This window comes from Fistularia commersonii, chromosome 33, assembly GCF_037954325.1.
Source record: "Fistularia commersonii isolate RoL2024-O1a breed Wild chromosome 33, RoL_Fcom_v1.0, whole genome shotgun sequence".
NCBI classification, from domain to species: Eukaryota; Metazoa; Chordata; class Actinopteri; order Syngnathiformes; family Fistulariidae; genus Fistularia; species Fistularia commersonii.
The window spans coordinates 11,081,424-11,104,483 of NC_141316.1; the positions used below are offsets into that span (position 1 = coordinate 11,081,424).

General features: G+C 57.4%; 1 protein-coding gene across 3 annotated transcripts; it reads left to right on the plus strand.

The window, feature by feature from the left end:
* Positions 1 to 39: 39 nt before the first annotated feature.
* llgl2 (LLGL scribble cell polarity complex component 2) lies at positions 40 to 18,736 on the plus strand. Of its 3 annotated transcripts, XM_086140471.1 has the most exons (27): positions 40 to 377; positions 7,385 to 7,504; positions 7,589 to 7,686; positions 8,777 to 8,858; positions 8,938 to 9,053; positions 9,996 to 10,154; positions 10,272 to 10,434; positions 10,512 to 10,647; positions 10,728 to 10,782; positions 10,896 to 11,050; positions 11,730 to 11,941; positions 12,769 to 12,836; positions 12,929 to 13,082; positions 13,169 to 13,273; positions 13,509 to 13,604; positions 13,687 to 13,883; positions 14,572 to 14,719; positions 14,886 to 15,033; positions 15,106 to 15,222; positions 15,419 to 15,585; positions 16,130 to 16,394; positions 16,927 to 17,062; positions 17,181 to 17,209; positions 17,395 to 17,442; positions 17,682 to 17,724; positions 17,889 to 17,949; positions 18,038 to 18,736. In XM_086140471.1, exons 2-26 carry the CDS (start codon positions 7,430 to 7,432, stop codon positions 17,926 to 17,928), a joined length of 3,012 nt encoding a protein of 1,003 aa, XP_085996597.1. In that variant the 5' UTR covers positions 40 to 377; positions 7,385 to 7,429; the 3' UTR covers positions 17,929 to 17,949; positions 18,038 to 18,736. The 3 variants fall into 3 exon arrangements, with proteins under 3 accessions (XP_085996597.1, XP_085996599.1, XP_085996598.1); XM_086140473.1 differs by lacking the exon at positions 17,395 to 17,442 and having other exon boundaries at positions 18,038 to 18,260; XM_086140472.1 differs by lacking the exon at positions 40 to 377 and having other exon boundaries at positions 5,943 to 7,504.
* The last annotated feature ends 4,324 nt before the right edge of the window (positions 18,737 to 23,060 follow it).

The following is a 23,060-nucleotide window of genomic DNA, read 5'->3' on the forward strand; positions in this document are numbered from 1 at the left end:
GGAGAGACGTTATCTGGGTGTCGGAGTTTCCGAGGTGTCCGTGAAGGCAGCGCGGAGGCGGGGCCAGCGGAGCGGTACAGTTGAGCCGAGCAGGAAACGCCGAGGCTTCCACCGCCGCCGCCGACCGACCGACCGACCGACACGGAGACCGAAATCAGCGCTCCTCCCCGGGCTCGATAGTTACCCGGAAAACCCGTCCTCGCGTGGAATCAAGGAGCGCCCGTCCGCCCTCTTTGTTTCTCTTCTTTTCCTACTTTTCCGGAGGGGACCCGCTCCGAGACAACCGCACACCGGACACTGGCCCGCGGTGGAGGCGTACTCGGCGGCCGGGGCGGTGAACCGTGGAGAGCGCTCCAGAAACGGACGTGTTTCATCAGGTGAGTTGGGGGGTCTCCGGGGGTCTCCGAGGCGCCGGAGCCCGCCGCCCGCGGCCCGGGGGCCGGTCAGCTCACCGCGGAAGTCGGCTCCCCTTCGCAGCCACCTGTTTTCCGACCCACACCTGAACGCTCCCCGCCCAGCTAGCTTAGGTCGCGGGGCTGCTAGCGCTAGCCGGCCGGCGGCAGCCCTTTATTCCCCGGAAAGCTGCCGCTTCACCGGAGCCCCGACACGCCCGGCGGCCGCGGGGAAGGAACCACCTGCCGGCCTCCATGGACTCCCCGCCGCCACGGAGAGAAAACAGATTATGTGCGTTGAACGTGAACACACACACACACACACACACACACACACACACTCAGCCCGGGGCTGGAATTGTGTGTCAGCTTCCCCTCTGGACGTCCAGCAGATGCAGCGTGAACACGGAAACACCTTCCCAAGGTGTGTCCTCCAGCAGGTATGTCAGCAGGGCCTGAGTCAACGGTCTGGTTTCAGCCTTGAGTAACGTGTGTGTGTGTGTTTGTGTGTGTGTGTGTGTCTGCGCGTGGGGGGAGCAGGAGTCTCACCAGTTTTTCGGGTTTGGGGGAGCTTCACCACTTGTTTACTATAACCAGGGTATAGAATTACCATTTTAACTACGTAGATGACCTTGTTTACCAAACAAGGACATAGCAGTAATGCTCACACACACACACCTGTCGAAGGTGGTGTGCTCATACTAGATACGTCTCTCCAGGTGCTTTCAGTTCAGTTGCAGGTTAACAGGTATAGAAGACCTCCTGCCATTGGCCCTTCCAAATGAGAAGACCCGTAAGAAGTGCTGCGGGATGTGTTGTGTAACGTTTCTGTGCGAGCTCTCCGTTAATGCTGGATAAACTCAGTGCGGGCCAGCCTGTGTCAGAGGACACAGATGAATGTAGCAGGAGGGGTGTGATGGCTTCTGGATGGAAGCCTCACAGGCACCTGGAGCAGACTGTGCCGGCCCTCCTCCGGGGCCAGCCGGTCTCCTTCGGTCCTCCGTCTGCTGTCGAGCGGCGACGAAGACGTGACCCGTGGTCCGGCGCGGCCCTATGAAGGCCCGCTCCCTCGCAGCCATCACCATTGGACTGCATGTTTGGTGTCCGGTTTACAACGTGCCGTCACATGATGCACCCTCCAAAGGTGTGCGCGCTCAAGTCAGATAGCGTGAAACGTTCGAACCAGACGTGGACAGGATCTGGCTCCAGGCTCCACCTGCCGCTGTGCGAGGGTCACCGAACAGAAGGCCTTTGTTCTCTGCACCTGCACCTCCACCCGAAACCACCGTGGGGGCAAAATAAAGGCCCTCCCAGGCCCCAGGGACCCGCCTCAGCTCAGCACGCATTTCCAGCTCTTTACATGCAGAGGAACCTCGCCGCCTCCTCGGGAGACCAGATACCGAGCCGGTTCACGAGCGGGAGCTGTCACCGAGCGCTTCTCGGAGGAAAACAAACAGAACCCAACGGTAGAGTCTTCTCGTGGGACGTCCCGGGGGCGTAACGTGCCGCTTGACTTCAGGCGGCGCTCGGCTTGTTTAGCCGGTAACCGTCCGTCGGCCCCACCCGGACCAGACAGCAGCAGATCCCCACCTGCGGCGGCCGGGACCCCGTTCGCGTGTCCAAGCGTTATGTCAGAAATGACAGCGAGTGGAATCTGACGGTGACGGACGGAACGTTCTTCTGTGACACCTGTGATAGGAAGCTCTTCACGCAGGAATGCAGGCGTCCGCTGAGATGACAGGGCGCCGCATTCCAGCACCGCTCGGGCCGTCTCTGAGCCCGGCTGCGACGTTTCAGGGGAGCGTTTCACTCGGGGCCAAACGCTGGGTGGAGGCCACAGCCGGAGGGGGCTCTGGTGTACAGACAATGTGTGGGCTGCAGGCCGGAGACAGGGAAGGTGGAGGAACGCGAGCGCCGAGGGTCAGCCGTCCGGAGCGGCCGCAGAAACATGTGCAAACAGGTCGGAACGGGCGGAGAAAATTGTCGGGGGTTGAAAGCAGGCGGAGATGAGAGCAGCCGTGGTGTTTGCTTCTGAGACACTGAGGAGAAGACAGGAGGCAGAGCCGGAGATGTGGAGGTTCCTCTTTGGGAGCCAGGAGGGTGGAGAGGATCAGGAGGGAGTCTTTCAGAGGGACGGCACCTGGTAGATGTTCTGGGGACGCTGAGGTTGGAGCCGCCAGGCAGGAGGTCTAGAGGAGGACCAGGGAGGAGGTTTATGGATGGACAGACAGGACAGGAAGGTCGTTGGTGTGAGAAGAGGCAGATGGTCATCTGTGGTGAGAAGAAGAAATGTTCTCAGGGTGTCTGGGATGCAAATAGAATATCTGTGAAACACCATCCACTATATTTGCACTTACAGAAAATAATGGAAATATGCTGAAGATGTGACACCTGGCTTCATGTCAGCGGAGCTCTGCAGTGAGGAGCCTCTCAGGAGCGTTTGGATCACAGTGCAGAAGAAGAGCTTCACATTGGTTTTTGTGGTGGCGGGCTGGGCTCCCAGATGTCCACAGTGTGGAGAAGGTTCTTCAGTGACCTCCCCCAATCTGCTGCTGGGCTTGCAAAGTATTCCGCCGTGCAACGTGTTTGTGAAAGGCCGGAGGTTGATCTTCGATGGCTGCCGAGATCCCCCGCTGACCTGCTCGGGGCCGGGATTTCTCTCAGATTTGTCCTTTCGCTCGTTCGTGCCTTTCTCTCTCCGTCTCAGAGGCTTTTCTTCTGTCCGGTTCTCCTGCCCTGCCTCATTTTGAAACACCGCCTTCTCATTTCCTGAGGGAGATATGTTGCTTGTTCCGACGCAGCAGATGTTCCTCTTGAAACCGGGGCCGTTCGGAGAGGCGGCAGCGCCGAGGTGAGAGCCTGCAGAAGGCCTGTGGTCCACCGCCGCTGTTGCTAAGTAATTGTGAGTTTTATTTTGGATGATTTCACTTGGAAACCCTGAGCAGAGGAGCTGCCGACGAGAAGCGGTGCGCTCAGAGGGTTCCTCGCCGCCGGGTCGGATCTGCTGCGGTCCGTCCCTGCTCGGGAGACGGGCCTCTGTTCGCCGCTCGTGGATCCCGTCCGCCTGCCGGTGTTTGCAGGGACGATTGGCGGGTATGTTGTACCCGCCGTGCTCAGGAGAACGCAGCCTGCCGGCGGTGAAGGCAGCGCGGTCAGTTGCAGGTGAATCTCAGACGTGGCTCCCGTCTCTCAAACATCTCCACCCTCTGTGTCGACCCCCTTGTGTTTACATCGTGGACTTAATCTGCGGTGGTTGGCCTGGACGCGGCGGGTCGGCCGTTAGCGGGTCCGAGGGTGTCTGAGCGCAGCGTGGAGCTCAGAGCAGAGTTAGCGCTCCTGGTCCTCCTGCCCCTCTGCGTCCCCCCGGTTCTGATTACAGGAAGGAGGTAGTGAGCATCGGGAGATATGATATCCTGTGGGCCACACCCAGGACGGAGAAGATCTCATCTGTGTTCTTCAGGACGCTGGAAGGAAGCATCTCTGCAATGTGAGCGTCTCCTCCTCCGGACGCCTTCTTGTCGGTGCAAACACAGGAAGAGCGGCTCCTGTCGGACGACTCCGGCGGCCCGGCCCGTTCACGCATGGATCGCTGCCGCCTGGAGGTCCGGCTCGCAACGAGGTGATCGTTCACGGGCGATACTGTGAGCGGATGTTGCTCGGAGAGCGCCGGGCAGCTCGCGGCGGCCGTGGTCTCAGCAGGCAGATGTGGTGTTGCCGAGGAAGGGGACGGTCCACGCCGTGGCCGCCGCTCCTCCGCCCGGGCCGCTGTCACATTAGCAGATGCTTTCCCGCTCTGGAGCCGCGAGCCTACAAATCCCCCCCGGCTAACCAGAGGAAAGTCATTGGCGGACAAAGGCCACGTCAGCCGGAGGTGTGGATGTTTGACGAGCTCAGCTGGTTACGGAAGGTAAACAGCGCCGACATCCGCTGATGAAAACCACTCCCGGTCCGTCTCCTGGCGACGATCAGGAAACGGCGTCAGCCGTCTGAGCGGGAGGCTGCGGGCGAGCCGGGGCTCGGAGCGTCCTTTCTCATCGCTGCCTTTTCTAAATATTTCAACCTGCGAGATACCGCAGGCTTCCTGCAGACCCCGTGTGACCGGGAGAACCGGGAGAACCTCCGGACGGCCTTCGGCGCTCGTCTCCCAGTCACGGTGAGCCGGGCGCTACGAGCCAAGGTGTTCACATCCAGAAGGTTCTGCTGCTCTCCTGCCTCGCCCAGACAGGAGGTGGTTTTCATGCACGTGGAAGCTGCTGCCGCCACGGGCGCAGAAGATCCGGGGCTCTGCAGTTCATCTGGGTGGTAGATGCTCTGCTTACCTGGTCACGCCGTCTGTCATGGAAGCTGTGCGTGCGTGCGTGCGTGCGTGCGTGCGTGTGTGCGTGCGTGTGTGTGCGTGCGTGTGTGTGTGTACACACCTGATCTCCATCAGAGCGTCTCCTAGCGCTGCTTCCTTCTTACTCGACCTTTTACCGCGTTTGGATTTTAACGTCTGGACGATTCCTCCGGCGGGTGCAGATGGGTCAATGTCCTGAGATGGATCATCCATCTGCACTCTGAACGTGAACTAATGAAGACGCTTTGTGTGTTCCGCTGCCGGAGAGACTTCCATAAATGTTTGCTCTGTGTAAAAATAGTGCCTGAGTCAGCCCAGGGCCGCCAGCACGCTTTACGTGGCACTTCTGATGGGGGTTTGTTCCCTCCGTGGTTTTGATGCTCGCCTCTCTTGTCAGGCCCATCTAACCCTGCTTGTGTGTGTGTGTGTGTGTGTGTGTGTGTGTGTGTGTGTGTGTGTGTGTGTGTGTGTGTGTAAAAACTGATGGCGTTTGGTGTCCGTGCGCACGAATCCGTTGTGTTGTTGATCTGCCATCCGCCTGCTTTGGCCTAGAAAGGTTGGTCCTTTGGTCTAGAAATAACAGCGGCTGCATTTAATGGAGGGTGTTTGGTGTCTAATGTCTGTCAGGTTCCTTCCAAGGCTGCCATTCAGCCAAGAACCTCCATGTTTAGGACGTCTACTCACCTATGACACATCTACCATACACCCTGTGTGTGTGTGTGTGTGTGTGTGTGTGTGTGTGTGTGTGTGTGTGTGTGTGTGTGTGTGTGTGTGTGTGTGTTGCCTCTGGTTTTCCATCAGCAGATTCCTCTCCCAGCCCTCAGAAGGTGGGACCTCCCAGCCAGCCTTTGTTAGCGTTGCTCTCAGCCTGGAGCTCTGCAGCTCCTCGAGGCCACGTTCTCTGACAGCCTCTGTCTGCAAGGACGGCACAGGAGGACATGAATGGATCAATAACTCCTGCTGTCAATTACTGTCCAAATGCTGTAAAGTAGAATCTTAGATTTGCTCAGTGGAGCTCATGCCTGGGTCACTTTGACTTTAGCGTCCTTTAAAAACCACCAAAAACAACTCCCGGGTCTTTCTGCCTGACATGATGTTTGCCTGAATCCCCTGGAGCCGGACCACATCCAGACCCAACCCGCCGTTTCCCTCCGGACGCCAGCCAGCAGTCACGTGACCAGCGAATGTCACCTATGATGTGAATGATGATTTGTCACACACACACACACACACACACACACACCTCCGTACACTACGTACCCCGCCAGTACTCGGCCTCTTTCTTGTCCGCCGGAGCCGAGACGGAAACGTGCGGTGAAAACGGGTCTGATCCGCCGGTCCCGCTGGTGGACGCGTCATCGCGGGTCGACACGAAACCGTGTTTTCATTTGTCCCGGGTTTGGTCCAGGACTCCAGCTCTCCTGACAGAAGTCTACCTTTCCCAGAATCTGAAAGGGATCTTTATTTGGGTCTGTTTAAATCCGATCTGTTTGATTCAGGCTTTGTGTGCGAGGAGCCTCTGCAGAGAAGGTATCTGCTCCGGCTCCAAAATACTCAGCATGTCGTTCTCAGTGGCCGACGCCAAAGTTTAGCGTAGAAACTTAGCGCAGTGGCTTAATGAGGGCTTGAACTTTGATCCGCTGGCTTTCGGTTGTCGGAGTATTTTCGGACCGCAGTAATCATACGTTTAGTGAAGTGAAAATGATCTGCGTACTTCACCGCCGGATAACGCTAAGCAAATATTTCGATACGCCCGCGCCAAAAATGTGTCTTCTCGATATAGTGATGGGAATTTTTTTTCCATATAGCCCCTCCGGTGGCGTGCACGGGAATAGTGTGAGGAAGCCTGAGTCGGAAACATGTGACCGGGCCGGCGGCGGGTCCAGACGGCTCTGCCGATGCGAGGGTAATAACACAACTATGTCTGGATTTGGACGCGGACAAACGAGCTGCTTCTGAAGGAAAAATGTGACTCATGGCGAAGGTCTTTGTCACGGACTCGCGACGGCGCGGATCACGTGTCCGCCTGCAGTCGAGAGGCGGCCGAGACGTCCGGAGCTCAGCGGCGGCCGGGAGCGCAGGACCGGCGCTGCTGCTTCCCACGGCCGGGGCCAGAGGCCTCCCGCTCAGGCGGCACCTCTTCACACCACTAATATGGCACAGACTCCGCTTTCAGAGGCGCCCTTCTATCGGACAGCGTTTCCTCCCACCCGGGAGTGAGCGGGAGTGAGCGGGAGTGAGAGGAGTGAGCAGGAGTGCTCTCGGGCTGCCGCTGGTGTCCTGACTGACCCCGGGCAGCAGCACGGAGGACGGGCCGGGCCAGACTCCGGCTTCTAAATCCCTCTCATTTCTTCATGGCTGCCGAACTGTAGCGAGCAGCCGCCGTGGCCGCGGCCCGCTTTTAGTGTGCGCTTCCCCCGCCGGAGAGGAAGGAGCCCTTTCCCGGTGTAGGAACTACTGAGACAGGGGGAAAAGTGTGATGGAGGAAGGCCTGTCTGTCCAGTCGAAGGATGGGACGGGCTCCGGGCCGGACGTGGGTCCGGGCGACCCGCCAGAGGAAACGCCTTCTGTGCATTTGATCTGTCCGCCGATGCTTTGCCGGTAACCCCGGCGGCGGCGGTCCGGCGTTCACCCTGCCGTTGTCCTTCCTCCGCAGCGAGCGTCGCCGGGCCGGCAGGCTCCACGCTGCCGCTGAGACGAGATGAAGAGGTTCAGGCGGCACGGCCAGGAGTCCCACAGAGATCGGCTCAAACAGGAACTCTACCACTTCAACAAGGCGAGAGAGCTTCACCTGTCTGTCCCTGTATTTCACCGCCGGTCGTCCCGCCGTCACCTTCTCACTCCTCTGTTCCCTCCTCAGACGGTGGAGCACGGCTTCCCCCATCAGCCCAGCGCTCTGGGCTACAGCCCGTCCCTGCAGCTGCTGGCCATCGGCACCCGCTCCGGAGCCATCAAACTGTATCCTCCCCTCTTCTCCGTCCTTCCCTCCGGTAGGAATCGCGCTCGTGTTTGGACTTGAAGTCGGCGGCGCTGCGCCTCACGCGGGCGCCGCCCTCAGGTGTTGGATTTTCCCACGGTGTTGCTCAATCGCCCCGGCGAACACACAAGCCTGTGTTGGCGCGGGACAATCCATCTCATTGACGGCGAGGAAGAGCCGGGCCGTGCGTTCTGCCCTCTGACACGCACGCACACTCCGGTTTGGATAGCGGCGGCGCCGCCTCCGTCGCCGTCGGCCCGCCGTACAATGCGGCGGATTGTTCCGGGCCGCCGTGGCGGGACGGGGGGAGAAGCCATGAATGAGTTTGTGTCAGCTGGCCTCCGTCCTATTTGTGCTCCTCACAAATCAGCTGTGACAGTTTGATAGGGGAAAGCACGGAGAACAAACAGCTCCGACCCCCCGGCCGGGCAACGGCTCGTTTATCTCCCCCGCCCCCCCGGCCGAGACGCCACAGTGGCCGGCGAACGCAAAGGGATTGTAGCCAAATGCTGCGCCGCTACGACTTGAATCGACCCCGCGGCTGATTTGTTTCTGAACTGTAAGAACGGCTCCGGCCTCCGCTAGGGGGGCGCAGGTCTAAGCTGACACCGATCACCCCGTCTTAGCTAACACCTAAAGTAGCAACACCCCCTTTAAAGCTTCACATTTATGTTTGCACAATCCTCTTCCTTCAACCCTAAACCGTCACGGGTCCCTCGAGGAGAGACGTCTTCGTCCGAAACGAGCGTGACCTCCTCGCGTGCGTGGAAACGAGTTGGAAAAAGGCTTCTATTGAAAACCTAATGAGCCCAACACAGAAGGCAAACACAGCCGGCAGACAATTATCAGTTCTGATCAAAACATCAGTTTTCTTGTCAAGCCGGAGAGCAGCTCTGGCACACGTTACATGTGAGTGGAAGCCGGCCGAAGCTGGAAACTGTGGTGAGATGCTCTGAATCCCTGCTGTGAAGCTGCCCCGGTGCTGGCAAAGAGCCCCGGGCCGCCCCGGGCCGCCCCGGGCCGGACGCCATCCATCCATGTCTAGTGCGGCGTGTCCTTGACCCGGGTCAGATACGGAGCCCCGGGCGTGGAGTTCATGGGTCTGCACGACGAGAACGCCGCCGTCACTCAGGTTCACTTCCTGCCCCACCAGGTACGCTAAGACCTGTGCCGTCCACGTCCGACCTACACGGCCTCTGGCGCCGTCCACCGACCGGTATCTCCGTGTTTAGGTTGAGCTGGTGACCCTGCTGGACGACAACAGTTTGCACATGTGGACGTTGAGGGCCCACACGGGACTGTCGGAGCTGCTGGAAATAGGACGCTTCACGCTCACTGGACCGCCGGGGTAAGACACACACCTTCCACACACACACACACATACACACACACACACCGGAGTCCATGCCGCCCGTGAAGGTTCTAGTCATGATGAAGGTGAAATACACGGCCCATGTAATGAACTGTTCCTCTAAAAAATACATGACAAATTAATATTAAAAGAGAATTGATGAAATTATACCGTAAAAATATTCTTGAGTTAAATAGAAAATCTTTGTCACTGTGGGAAAATCTACTGCTAGAATGGATTGGAACATGGATTGGAAGCATGCAGAGGAGGAGCTATGATGTTTGCAAGGCTAATAGTCGCTATTCTGGTTATTAAATCAATCTTTTTAATTTTGCCTTTTTTCGCTATCGTTTCTGTGTTTTTTTTTCGATGTTTTTTCATCAAAAAATCATTTTGTTTTCAAATTTTGAAGCAAAAAATACATTGTAAAGTTACTTTTTTATGTTTCCCTGCCCGTTTTTTATTTTTTAATTTTTTTTGAAACCCGCTGTATACAACTGTAAAAATGCACGGGCTGCACTAGCACAAAGATTTTATTTCAGTCAGTTGGCCACAAAATATTGTTCCGAGGGCCACGATTGGCCCGCGGGCCGCGAGTGCCCAGACTGCACTCGTCAAGCAGCGACGCACCCCTGGGTTCAAATCACAATCTTTAAAAAATAACAATTCTTTGTACTTTTCCAAAGAACACATTTTAGTCTGAGACAAATACATATTTTCGCCTCTCTGTCGTCCCAGAAGCCAAACCTTAGTAAAGTGTGATTGTGCGCGTCCACTGGTTCTGCCTCTGAAGTCTTAGCGTTCCTCCCACGCTCTTGCGTTCTCCACCTTCGGAGGCCTTTAGCTCGTCAATAGAAGCGAACGGTGTTGTGATTGACGGGTGATCAGCCTCTCAGGAGGTGTAAAGAGTGCAGATAATGAATGGTGGTGGCTCCTCAGGGCGCCTCCCAGCGTGACCAGAGTGACGGCCGTGCTGGCCCACACCTCTGGAGAGCTTCTGCTGCTGGGGACGGAAGGAGGACACGTCTTTATAGTGGAAGTGCCTGGTTTCAGAGAGCTGGAGGAGAGGAACATCAGCCTGGAGCAGATCTCCAGCAGGTAACGGGCTTCGAGTCACGGGCTCCCGGAAAGAGCGCCGGCGCATCTCTGCGCGTCTTGGTCGCCGCGGCGCCCCGTCCTCCGTCACCTCCCGTCCCTCGTGTCCGTCTCCTCCAGCGTTCCGGAGAGCTACGTCGGCCGCAGGAACCTGGAGCACGTGGAGGCCTTGCAGGAGAACCCGGTGGACAGAAACCAGGTGGTCATCGGTTACGGGCGAGGCCTGATGGTCATCTGGGACCTGGAGAGGCAGCGAGTCGTCCAGCACGTCCCGGCCACTCAGGTGAACCGGGGACAAAGACGAAGATAACCGCGGCATTCTGGTCTCCTCTCTAATCTCCGTTCCCGTCGTCCTCCTAGCAACTGGAGAGCGTGTGCTGGGCCGAGGACGGCGGCTCCATCCTCAGCTCGCACAGCGACGGGAGCTACTGCCGGTGGACGGTCGGGGAGGACGACGACCCCGACGACGACGAGGAGAAGGCGGACATTCCTTACGGTGAGACGGAAAGAGTCCCTCCTTCAAAAGCGGTCACGAGACCCCATGTTCTCCTGGAGGCTGACGTCTTCTCTCCGCAGGACACTTCCCCTGCAAGGCCATCTCCAAGATCCTGCAGCTGCCAACGAAGGAGGGGTACGTGGACGCACTGTTGGAAAACTCACATTTTCCTGCTGCTGCACATTCAACTCTTGGTAAACTCGTGTGTCTGTGTGTGCGTGTGTGTGTGTGTGTGTGTGTGTGTGCAGGCCTCCGTTCCTGCTGTTCAGCGGTGGCATGCCCAGAGCCAGCTACGGCGACAGACACTGTATCACGGTTATCCACAACAAGACTCATGTGGCTTTGGACTTCACCTCCAGGATCATTGACTTCTATGTCATCAGGGACGGGCAGCAACACACAGGCAAGCGGCACACACACACACACACACACACACACACACACACACAGTGGGGCTGAGCTAATGAAGCAGGCATAAAAGTGCGGAGTGAACGATGAGTGCAGCTCCTTATTGCACAGTCTGACCTCAGAATGTTCCCTTCGTCTTGTCGAATCATTCCAAGTGTCAGTTTCTGCACAAACATTTTTCTGAGGTGACGCTGGAACACCCAGTGTTTGGTCCCGTCACTCAGAAGGTTTCCGCCAGAGCCCAGACTTTGTTTCCCGCCGCTCACGGAAAGGGCGGTGCGGTGCTGTTCTGTAGGCCGGCCTGTGCTGAAGCCCGGCGCTGCGTTCCACTCCCACGCCTTCCTGGCGGTGTTGCGATCCACGCGTGTCGCCGCAGGCCGGCAGGTCCTGTGTTTACACGACCCGGTCGAAGCGTTTGCCACCAGTGGACTAAGACCCGGGCCGGATCACGCAGTCCGAACCGGCCAATAGGCGCCGCTATCGCTAGCACGGCACGGCGCCGCTGTCATTGCCACAGGCTTTGGGTGTTGGTGTGATCGCAGCTGCCCGGGGCGTCCGGGAGGCGGGAAAACCTTCTCCATGAAGCAGCTGATGCACGTTTGTCTCAGAGGAGAGGTCTGAGGGATAGCGGTCGAAAGCAAATGTACTGTTTTGTCTGACGGCTCTTCACCCAGGAGACCCCCGAGCGCTGGTGGTGCTGGTGGAGGAGGAACTGGTCGTGATCGACCTGCAGACGGAGGGCTGGCCCGTCATCCAGACGCCGTACCTGGTACCCCTCCACAGCTCGGCCATCACCTGCTCCCACCACGTCTCCGCCATCCCCCTGAAGCTGTGGGAGAGGGTCCTCGCCGCCGGAGAGCTGCAGAACACGCACTACTCCAAGAAGGTAGCCACGCCTCGGGAGCTCCTCGTCCAGTTTAGACACAAACGGCGTCTCCGTCGGTTTGGACTCCCTGGTCCTGCTTATACAGCCCTCGGTCACAAGGAGGTGGGAAGGAGCAGCTGCGCAAGAACACATACACTGCTCAAAAAAATAAAGGGAACACTTAAAAAACACATCCTAGATCTAAATGAATGAAATATTCTTATGAAATACTTTGCTCTTTACACAGTCGAATGTGCTGACAACAAAATCACACCAAAATGATCAATGGAAATCAAATGTATCAACCCATGGAGGTCTGGATTAGGAATCACACTCCAAATTAAAGTGTAAAAACAAACTCCAGGCTGATCCAACTTTGATGTAATGTCCTTAAAACAAGTCCAAATGAATCTGTGTTGCTTCCTGAGTGGACACTATGATTTCACACAAGTGGGATTGACTTGGAGTTACATTGTGTTGTTCAAGCGTTCCCTTTATTTTTTTGAGCAGTATACCTTAAAACCAGAAGCACCGGAGAAACCCTTGTATTTTAAAGCTCCATGAGACTCGAACCCCGGCTGGAAAACAAACAGAGAGCGAGTTCTCACTGAAATGCTGACCGTTAGCCACCGTTAGCTGTGGATGGCTACACCGAGAGAAGCTGTAAATCAGCTGCAGGTCACGGGTCACTTCCACACAGGGAGGTGCATCTCTTCCAGACGAGCCAAGCAGCTGCAGTCTTGATAACATGGCCACACACACACACCTTCCTGTGTGTGTGTGTGATCTGATCTTCTGTGTTGTCCTGGAAGACATTGCGTGTGTGCTGATCTTCCCTCCCTCCGCAGCCCTGGCCGATAACCGGAGGTCAGAACTTGGCTCCAGACCCCCTGCAGCGAGACCTCCTCCTCACAGGGTCAGTCCACTTTCAATAAGGACACACACACACACACACTTGTGTGTATTTTTCTGGCTTTGCAACTGCAAGGTGTATGTGTGTGTGTGTAGGCACGAGGATGGAACCGTGCGTTTCTGGGACGCGTCGGGAGTGTGTCTGTATCCCATGTACAAGCTGAGCACGGCGGGGGTTTTCCACACGGACGCCGACCCCAACGACAACATGAACCCGAGCAGCGAGGGGGAGTGGCCGCCCTTCAGGAAGGTGCGTCGGGGTTCGGGGGGAGCGGTCGCACGTGCACTCTTTCACCGGGCGTTCTCAGAGCTTCAGGCTCCGTCCCTCTGCCGCAGGTGGGCTGTTTTGACCCCTACAGCGACGACCCCCGGCTGGGCGTTCAGAAGATCCATCTCTGTAAATACAGTGGTTATCTGACGGTGGCCGGGACGGCTGGCCAGGTAGGACCTGAATCGCTGCCATCCTGCAACTCTTGGCGGAGCTTCTCCAACAAGGGTCCCGTCCCACCTTGAGAAGGATGCTAGAAAGGTTTCTGGACATTGTTTCCAGTGGAGGACGGGTCGGGCCGAGCAGTTTGTCTCTGCCGTCCTGCGTGCCGTCCTTAGACGTCCGTTAGTGGACACGATCGCGCGGTTTATGATTCGTTAATATGGACGCCCGTCCATATCTTTGAAGATCCTGGTGCTGGAGCTGAACGACGAGGCGGCCGAGCAGACGGTGGAGGCCAAGGTGGTGGACCTGCTGCAGGGCCAGGAGGGCTTCCGCTGGAAGGTGAGGCTCGGCGGCTTCCGCCCGACTCCTCCGTCTCCCCGCGTGGATCTGCGGTCCGTCTGAACACGTGACCTTCTCCCAGGGTCACGCTCGGCTGGATGTGCGAGAGGAGCCGGTGATGTTCCCCGCGGGCTTCCAGCCCTTCGCCCTGGTGCAGTGCCAGCCTCCCGCCGTGATCACGGCCCTCACGCTGCACTCGGAGTGGAAGCTGGTGGCCTTCGGGACCAGCCACGGCTTCGGCCTGTACGACTACCAACAGAAGAACAACGTCCTTGTCAAGTAAGGACGCACGCCGGCCCTGGGTACATCTGGGTACATCTGGGTACATCTGGGTGGATCTCAGTGTCCACGCAGAGGCTGAGAGGGACTCGGCGATGTAGCTTCCATGTATCTCCCTGTTCGTCTCCGGAAGCCTCCACAGATCTGGGGCGGCGCAGGAGGTAGAGCGATGGCACGTTCTCCTCCTGGTGTGTCCAAGCAGGACACCGAAGCCCCGAGCGCTGCCCTGGAAGCCTGCTGATGGTTCATCCAGGATGGATTCATTGCAGAAAACAAATTTCCCCGCGGGGATTGATAAAGGATTAGACCATTTAAAAAGGATTGGCTGATCTGGTGGCACATATCCATGAGGAGAAGACCTCCAGGATTCTTCTCTCCATTACTTACCAATGAGCAGGGAGGAACCCCAGCTAGCTTCACTGCATATGGAGATAAGCATGCATGTTAGACAGACCTCCAATCCAAGGGGTCTGAGGAGCCTTTGAGGTCCACGTTCCTCGCAGGTATACCCGAGGAGCCTGTGAAAGCCGTGTTCCTCGCATGTTCTTCGCACGTATCAGGAGGAGCCTGTGAGGTCCGTGTTCCTCCCAGGTGCCGCCGAGGATGTTCCTTGCAGGCGTCCGCAAACATGTCAGGTTATGATCCGACCACACAGGAAGAAACGCCAGGCATTCATCTTCTTCTGCAGGTGCACCCTGAACCCCAGCGACCAGCTGGCCATGGAAGGTCCTCTGTCCAGAGTGAAGAGCATTAAGAAGTCCCTCCGCCAGTCCTTCAGGAGAATCCGGCGCAGCAGAGTCTCGCTGAGGAAACACCACGTCACCAACGCCGCCAAGGTAGGTTCGGGGCTCTCGTGCCGTATCTTCTGAAGGCTCCTCGCCAAAGGGCGTGCAGAACGGACGCCGCCACCTTCTGGCAGGAGCTCCGTCGCCATCGAGCGGCGAGACTTTTACGATGGCGAAGGTTTCCGTCCGAGCGCTGGAGCCGCTGTGTTCCTCCCAGCTCCAGGAGGCCAACGCTCGTCTGGAGGCCGAGCTGGCGGAGATGGAACTGGCTCCCGTCCAAAGGAAGATCGAGGCGCGTTCCTCCGACGACTCCTTCACCGGCCTGGTCCGGATCCTGTACTTCGCCGACACCTTCCTGTCGGACAGTAGGTCTTCCTCCGGCCACGCCGCCCCGTGTCCGGGCGAGCGCCGCCCTCACGCCTCCCGCTGTCTCGCAGGTTCTCACAACACGCCGTCGCTGTGGGCCGGGACCAACGGCGGCTGCGTCTACGCCTTCATGCTGCACCTGCCGGCCATCGAGCGCCGAGCCGACGAGCCCGTGGCCGCCCAGCCAGGTGAGGAAGCGCTCCTCCGTCCGGCCAGGAAGGATGAAGGTCGCCGGGACGTTTTGAAAACACACCTTAACGCAGACGTCGCTTTGCGCATTTTCTTGTTACGGTTCTATCGTTCCCGCTCGCGTGGCAGCTCCCGCCACATGTTTCCTACCGAGTCCCGCTGTGAGGTGACGTTTGGCGCTCTGCTCGTCCTCAGCCAAGGAGATCCAGCTGATGCACCGCGCTCCCGTGGTGGGTATCGTGGTGTTGGATGGTCACGGAGCTCCTCTCCCCGAGCCCCTGGAGGTGGCCCACGACCTGGCCCGCTCGCCGGACATGCAGGGCTCCCACCATCTGCTGGTGATCTCGGAGGAGCAGTTCAAGGTGAGGACCGGGACCTCCATGATGGACCTCTGTCTGCCAGTTTGAGGAAGAGGACCTGCTCCCTGTGCGGCTTTAGATGACTCAAGTTATTTTCGAGCGAATGTCCGAACCGTGTCCGAGCCGGAGGTGAACGTGGTTATGAAGACGTGTCCTGGAGGAGGACGTGTCCTGCACCTCATGAGTCCACCATGAGACCGGCCCCCCCTCCAGAGCACCAGAGGGCGCCGCAGGTTCTCGCTGTGCCTCCAGGGACTCGCCGGTGTGCAGATGGGAGCGGTATTCTGTGGCAGGGTTTGGTTCTCACCACAGGAGGGAGAAGATGACTGCTAGTCTCACCTTCAGAACAAGGAACCGCAGACAAGTTTTCCTTCTCAGTAGAAACATCTAGCGGCGGCCTTCGGCCTGAGCCCTGGGAGTGTGGATGCTCCTGAGGTCTGTGGTGTCCAAAGCTGGTTCTCCTGAAGAGCAGGCTCCTCGTGCAGACCCCTGCTGCGCCGACCAGCGTTCTCCGTCCGCTCTAAATGACGTCCTGCCGTGTGTCCAGGTCTTCACGCTCCCCAAGGTGAGCGCCAAGATGAAGCTGAAGCTGACGGCGGTGGACGGCTCCCGGGTCCGCCGCGTGGGCGTGGCCTGGTTCGGCAGCAACCGCTCGGAGGACTACGGCGAGAGCGGCCTGCTGGTCCTCACCAACCAAGGAGACGTCCACGTGGTGTCTCTGCCCGGAGTGAAGATGCAGGTTCAGCACCCCTGCATTCGAAGAGAAGACGTCAGCGGCATCGCCTCCTGTGTCTTCACCAAACATGGCCAAGGTAACACACACACACACACACACACACACACACGCTGGCTTTCTCTCAGACGTCATGAAGGGTTCCTTTTTATCTGCTCTGTGACCTCAAGCCTGATGGAGGTCAGATATGAGAGCAGCACCTGGTCCAGGCAGTCCAGACCAACAGAAGCCGCTATCAGTCCAGTGTTAGCTGTTCCGTGTTTGTCTTTCCCGGTTCCTTCCCTTGGAGACCTTCTCTCCTGAGCTCCAAGGTCACCTGCTCATTCCCTCCCAGGTCCTGCTCACCTCAGACCTCCTGGGCGTCCGCCAGGCTCCGGAGATCTCAGGATGTCCTTGACTTTCTGGCAAAGTTGCCTCTGCTACACCTTCCCCTCAGTATTTGCCCGGTCCAAGCCGTAACCTGGTCTGGAGCCGCTCCTCCCTGAAAGCAGCTCTGGACGTCCAGGAGATCCTCGGACTCCAAATGTATTCCTCCGGGTGTCTGGGGTCGGTCCGGTGCGTAGTTGCCTTCCGCTTCTCAGATGTTCCTGCTTGTGTGGTTCCTTCCTCAGGGTTCTACCTGATCTCTCCCTCCGAGTTTGAGCGCTTCTCCATGTCCACCCGCTTCCTGGTGGAGCCTCGCTGTCTGGTGGAGGCTCCTCTCCGTCCCAGCCAGAAGAGGCAGCAGCGGGACGGAGACGCTCACAGGTCGGTCCCGCCTCGGCAGAACCTCCTCAACATCGCGAGCTCCTCGAGGTGTTGAGCTCCAGGGCGCTTGAACCCTCTGCCTTCCTCACCTCCTGACTCTGTGCTCCTCTGCTTCCAGAAACACCCAGCAGCTCCAGGACGACGCAGGTAGGACGGCTTCGTGGACCTTCTCCACACCTCACATCTCCAACATATGCATGTACCCTTGGCTGAACAGAACTACATGCCATCATGTGGCCTTTGGATTGTTGATGCTTGTACTAATGTGCTCACACACACACACACACACACACACATACTGTGGCTGACATGTTCTCCGCCTCCTGTTCCAGAAAGTGCAGCTAGACGTGTTATGGAGCATGCTTTGCTGAATGACGAGAGTGAGTACTAGTCTGTGTGTGTGTGTGTGTGTGTGTGTGTGTGTGTGTGTGTGTGTGTTCCTTGAGGTGCACCCTGTTCTGCCTGTCCATCCTGGTATGTCAGCTTCCCCCAGTCCTCCTCATGTTCACCCGGTCAGGCCGAACCCTGACGTGGTCCTGCATGATCTCAGCTGGGCCTGTTGGAAGCAGGTCCATGTGAAGGCCACTTCGGGACTCATCCTGTTCTCTCCCTCTTACAGAAGTTCTCCAGGAGATCCAGAAGTCTCTAGAAGGCGACCAGACGTAAGTCACTCTTGGCGGTGGAGTTTTGGCCTCCTGCCGGTGTCCGTCCGTTGTCTTGGACGAGGCGGTTCGGATGTGGTCTCAGGGAGGTCCGAGCAGAGACCTCTGACCAAAACCTTCTCAGGCGGACTGGGGTGAGAACGCTGTGTTTCTGTTGCCGGCAGGTCTTTCCTGGAGAACAACGTGAAGAACGCTGTCGCCTGATGGAGATGCTGGACAGCGGAGGTGAGCGGCGTCGATGGCGTCCGGTGCCGAGTTTGTCCGCAGGGAGATCTTCCGCAATGTTCTTGACCGTTTCCTGTCTTCTGTCCAGAGTAAACGGAGGCGTGGAGATGGAAGCACACCGCAGTCCTGATCGGCTGCCAAAACAAACCACTACTGACCCCTGACCCCTGTGGAGCGACCCCACGGAGGAGGAGGAGACACCGCCCGTGCCTGAAGACCAAACACTGTACCCACCCGGCGCCTCCGACCCGTCCCTCTGCGCCGCAGCAGCTTCTCCGGAGCGCCGTGCCGGAAGCTCCGCCCCCCGACCCGGCATCCCGGCCGCCGCTTTCTATCTCGGACGGTTTCCCCCGACCCGTCGAGTCCGCCCGGACCCAGAACCCGGGTTTTAATCTGATCCCGGAATCCGTCAGGAGGAGCCGACCCTTCTCCGCGCGTTCTTATCAGAACGTCCTCGGCGGCGGAGGTTCCTCTCCGGGGACCGAGGCCGTTTCTCACCCTTTTAATGCCAGCAGTGTACATTGTAATTGAGGAATGTAATTGTAAGCTATTGTAGTCAAATGTTTTTAATATATACAGGAAGTGACGGTTGTACCTGTGGGCCTGTTACCGGGTGGCTGCTACTTACATCCAACAGGAAATATTTTGGTACTGGCTCTTTTAGAATCTGCCTAGAATATATTTTTGTAGCAAACTGATTAAGAACCTGATTTTTTTTTTTTTTTTAATTTTTAATGTCACACTACAGTTTCATGTGGGTAATTATTACAGGTTTTGCCAAGAATGAGCGTCCGTCTGTGTGTCTGTGTCTTCTGAGCGCTCGCCGGGGAGGATCTCTGGTCCTGCACGTCCGTCGTGCTGTGGGCGGCTTTGGTAGATGATCGTCTGGCCGTGGACCTGCTGGCCGCCCTGATGGTGGCCGGGGGCCACGTGGAGGTGTCCAGGTTGAAGAGCTCCTGGATTCTACCTACACCCACAGTCATTTATGGAGTGAAGATGATCCAGCAGGGGCCTTGCTGAGAAGGACCCTCAAGAGGACCGGGAAGAGGAGATTACGAACAGCCTGACCTTCAGGGAACACCAGAAGTGCTCTGAGATGGAAAGCCTTCGGGGTCCGCGGTCCAGCAGCGACCGGCAGACCTGGAATCGGACCTTCAGCCACGCCGCCTCGCACCTGTGAGGGTCTCCAAGCTGGAAAGGAGAGCCGGCTCTGGGTTAGAAGAAGCGGGGCGAGGCCCGGTCCGGTCCGTGCAGAAGAACCTCCTCTGTGTTCCGAAGCTCTCCGAGCAAATCCTGGCAAAGCCGACGTCTCCTGACAGATCCGACCGACACGTTTGCCGCGGACGTGAAAGAGCGGCTGCATGTTATTCACTGGAACCAGAACTCTGGACCGGGACCTCGGGTCCTCTGCCCTCGCGGGCCCTCACGCTGGTCCGAGGAGATCCGCGGCGGCGGCGGTGGGTTTAGCTCGCGGCCGCTCCTCGACGCAAAAACCTCCATGGCGGCGGCGGCGGCCTGAGCCTGCAGACGTGTTTCCACCACAGGTGTAGATGTTTCCTGGTCCTGAGGAAAATGTCATGTGTTTAAGGGGTCGGAGGAGAAATCGAATATGTGCAGGAGAGCGCCGGCGTCCTCCGGGAAGGAGGCGGCCGCCCCTCCATCAGCACCCATTGTGGTCGGCGGCGAGCAGCAGCGGCTCACCTTTCCCCGCCGCATTCACCAGCTGGAGGAACGTGCACGGCCTGCCAGATGCAGCTCAATTATTCAGACGCCACTTTGTGTTTTTGTGCACGGGAATGGGTGCGCACGCCCTCCCTCTGTGCCCGCCATTGTGTGCACCGAGCATCATATGCAAATTGTTTGGGGGTAAAAGGTGTGTGTGTGTGTGTGTGTGTGTGTGTGTGTGTGTGTGTGTGTTTGCGCGCCCTCGGCCCTCCAGAGCGCCGCCGCATCTTTGTATGAGTGACGGCGGCTCTGGAGGACGAGTGGAGCGTCCGTCTGTCCGTCCGTCCGTCCGTCCGTGCCGAGGTTCACCGGGTAAGATACACTTCACTGCTTCACACACACACACACACACACACACACATATACACTACACAGTTCCATTTTCCCGCCTCTGCAGAGCTCCAAGGTGTTTTCTTCAGCCCATGCTTGGATGCCGCCCTCTGCTTCGCTTCCTCTCGTCTCTCAGATGTGAACATCTCTGCTTGTTTTCTGGACTGCCGGTCGTTTCCGGAACAAAACTTTTCCGCTGCTCCACGAAACTTTCTGCTGCTTTCCAAAGAAACCAATTTATTTCATTTTTTATTTTGTTTTTTTTATTTCCCTCGGTTGAAGTTGCGTTCTACTTTAGTCCCAGGAGCTGTCGAGCAGCGGCGATGCCTGCTTCTTCCCCAGAGCTGCTTCTCCCACGGAGCTCCAACGTTCCTCAAACCTTTGAGGGACGGTCCTCTTTGAGCAGCGATGGCTGGAGATGGCCTCTCCTCCAGAACAAGCTCCAACGGGTCTCCTGGATTATCCTGATAAGATGGAGCACGAGTGCCGGAAATGATTGGCCATTATTTTGTGTTCCTGTAGAAGAACCTTGATGATTTCAAAACTCCCATCTGCTTCTTCCCTCTACATCATAGCTTTCCACAGATGACATGTTTGTTGTCTTCTTCTATGGGGTGGAAGTGTGTCTTCAGCCTCCCACACACTGTTTGTCTAGGATGTGTCCGACAACACAACGCTCAGTGGTTGGTTGTTTTTTTTTAATTTTTTTTGCAGATGACTTCAGATCTCTGGAACTGAAGGCAATGTCTCCAGGCAGGTCCCTGGTCGGAGGACACAAACAGAATGCGGGCACGGCTAAAGGAGAACTTATCAGACGTGGAGGTTCTTCTGGGTCCCGGACGACCGGGAGAACCAGGAGAGGAAACCAAACGGGGAGCGGCTCTGTGTCAGAGGACAAAGCAACACGAGTCGCAAAGCGTAGCGGCAGAAGCAAAGCCGCTCAGGGGAAGGAGACAAGTTTGGAAGCAAGGAAACAAAGAGGATTGCGACTCGGAGCCGGGAAAACCTCTGGGCAGAAACCAGCCGAGAGGGTGAGCGGAGGGAGAAAAACCACGGGCCGGCGGCTGAAAGAAGCCGCCGTGGAGAAGGTCGAGCCCGAGGACAAGAGTAGACAAAGGACTGATGGCGACAAGGGGACGGACAGCGAGGAAGAGGAGGAATCGGAGAGCCAATCGGAGGAGGAGCCTGGTAACCGTGAGGAAGAGGAGGAGCCGCAGAGTCACGATGAGCCGTCCGAGACGCCGGGGAGCCAGGAGAGCGCAGAGGAAGACACCGAGGCGTCGGACACTCAGAGAACCACCGAACACCTCACAGACCAGGAGTCTCGCGGAGATCTTCCGGAGGAGGCAAACCCAAAAGGGGTATCTGGGGAAGAAATAGACTCGTCCAGTGAGGAAGAAGAGGACAAGAAGAGAGAATCTGAAGCATCCGTCGATACGGACGCTGGAGACGACGATCGGATAACAGAGTTGGCGGCGTCTGGAAAGCCGTCCACTGCAGGACCGCAGGGAGAACCCAGAGCGACCAGGAGGACAGAAAAACCTGCCAAAGAGTCCAAATTCAGGATGTTCAGAGGAACGACACGGTCAGAGAGGAAGGCTCTGAAGGTGGAGAAGCAGAGGATAAAGGCAGAGAAGAGGAGGCTCGGCAAAGAAGCCAAACTGAAGGCAAAGGAAGAAAAGAAGAAGAAAACAAAGACCCCAAAAGAGGAGGAGAAGCCTCCTGCAGTGGGTGAAGGTCAAACACCACAGGGTCCTTCCTCAAAGGAAGAGGAAGACGTTTCTGCAGATGCAGATTCAGAGGAGGGCGAATCAATCTTGACTCGTGCCATCAAAGGCCAGAACAAATTGGTGCTTGTCAAAACTAGAAGCCAAGACCTCAGAGCCCTGGTGAAGCCTGAAGGAGGAGCTCAGAGGGCTCAGCAGGCCAGGGAGGGGCCTCAGAGTAAACTCCCGGAGAAGACCCAGACCGAGCCCAGCCCACTCAGAGAAAACATGTCCGTTTCACCCAAAGACGAAGTGTTAGCCAACGGCAGAGATTCTGACGAACCCAAAGAACATTTGAGGGTGAGCAGGAAAGGTGCAAAGACCTTCGGCAGAGTGTCTGGGTGGTTCCAGAGAAACATGCCCAGGGGGCTCAACTTGAGGAAAAAACTGTCCTCTTGGACCAAAGCCCTGGGGATCTCAAGATGGCTCTCCCATCAAGCCCATAAACGGAAACAGGGCTCCAGAAGTGCAAAGAGGAACATCTTGAAGAACAGAATGGCCATGAAGATGGCCAGTAGAACCAGCGTGGCCAGTCAGAAATCAGGTAGCTCCTCTGAGGATGAAACATCCAAACAGAATGCCGATGAACCCCAAGAGACACAAGAGGCACCGGACGAGGAGAAGGCCGGGGGTAAAGAGGTGGAGGCCAGGTATGCCGTCGTGCTCCCCAGGATGAAGAAACTAGCGAAGGGAAAGGCCGTGCAGATTCCCCAGGAACCTCCTGGTTCTCCTGAAGCATCAACAGCCACCCCACACGGAGAACCCGGTACTTCTCAGGCCAAGCCACCAAAGCCTGGCGCTAGGCTTGTACTGCCTGTAAAACCAGATCTCAATCTGCTCAAGTCCATCAAGAAGCCCATTCAAAGTCAGCTCTTATCTGGAGGTTTGTCCGTGAGGAGTCCAGAGGCCAGCGTTGGAACACCAGCAGCAGAAATAACGGCAAGCGCTGACGACGCAAACATGAAAGATGGAGTCCGTGTGCCGCAGGCCGCGCGGGGGAAGCCGACCTCCTCCTACATCGACGTGAACAAGATGATGCTGTCGGGCAGGAAGATCGGTACCAGAGTGGCTCAGGCCGGCGGGGCCGGACCCGAGGGAGAAGCCGCGTCCCAGGAAACCCGGTCCGTTTCGCGGCCTCTGCCAAACGGCGAGGCGGGTGACGTGACGTCAGGGGCTCGGTCCATGTATGAAGAAGAGGCAGATCGAGAGGTGGCCCAGTTGATGGGCGAAGGCCTGCACTGGGCCGGGAAGCCAAGGATGAGCGGAGACCCTCAGGTATTTCACAGATTC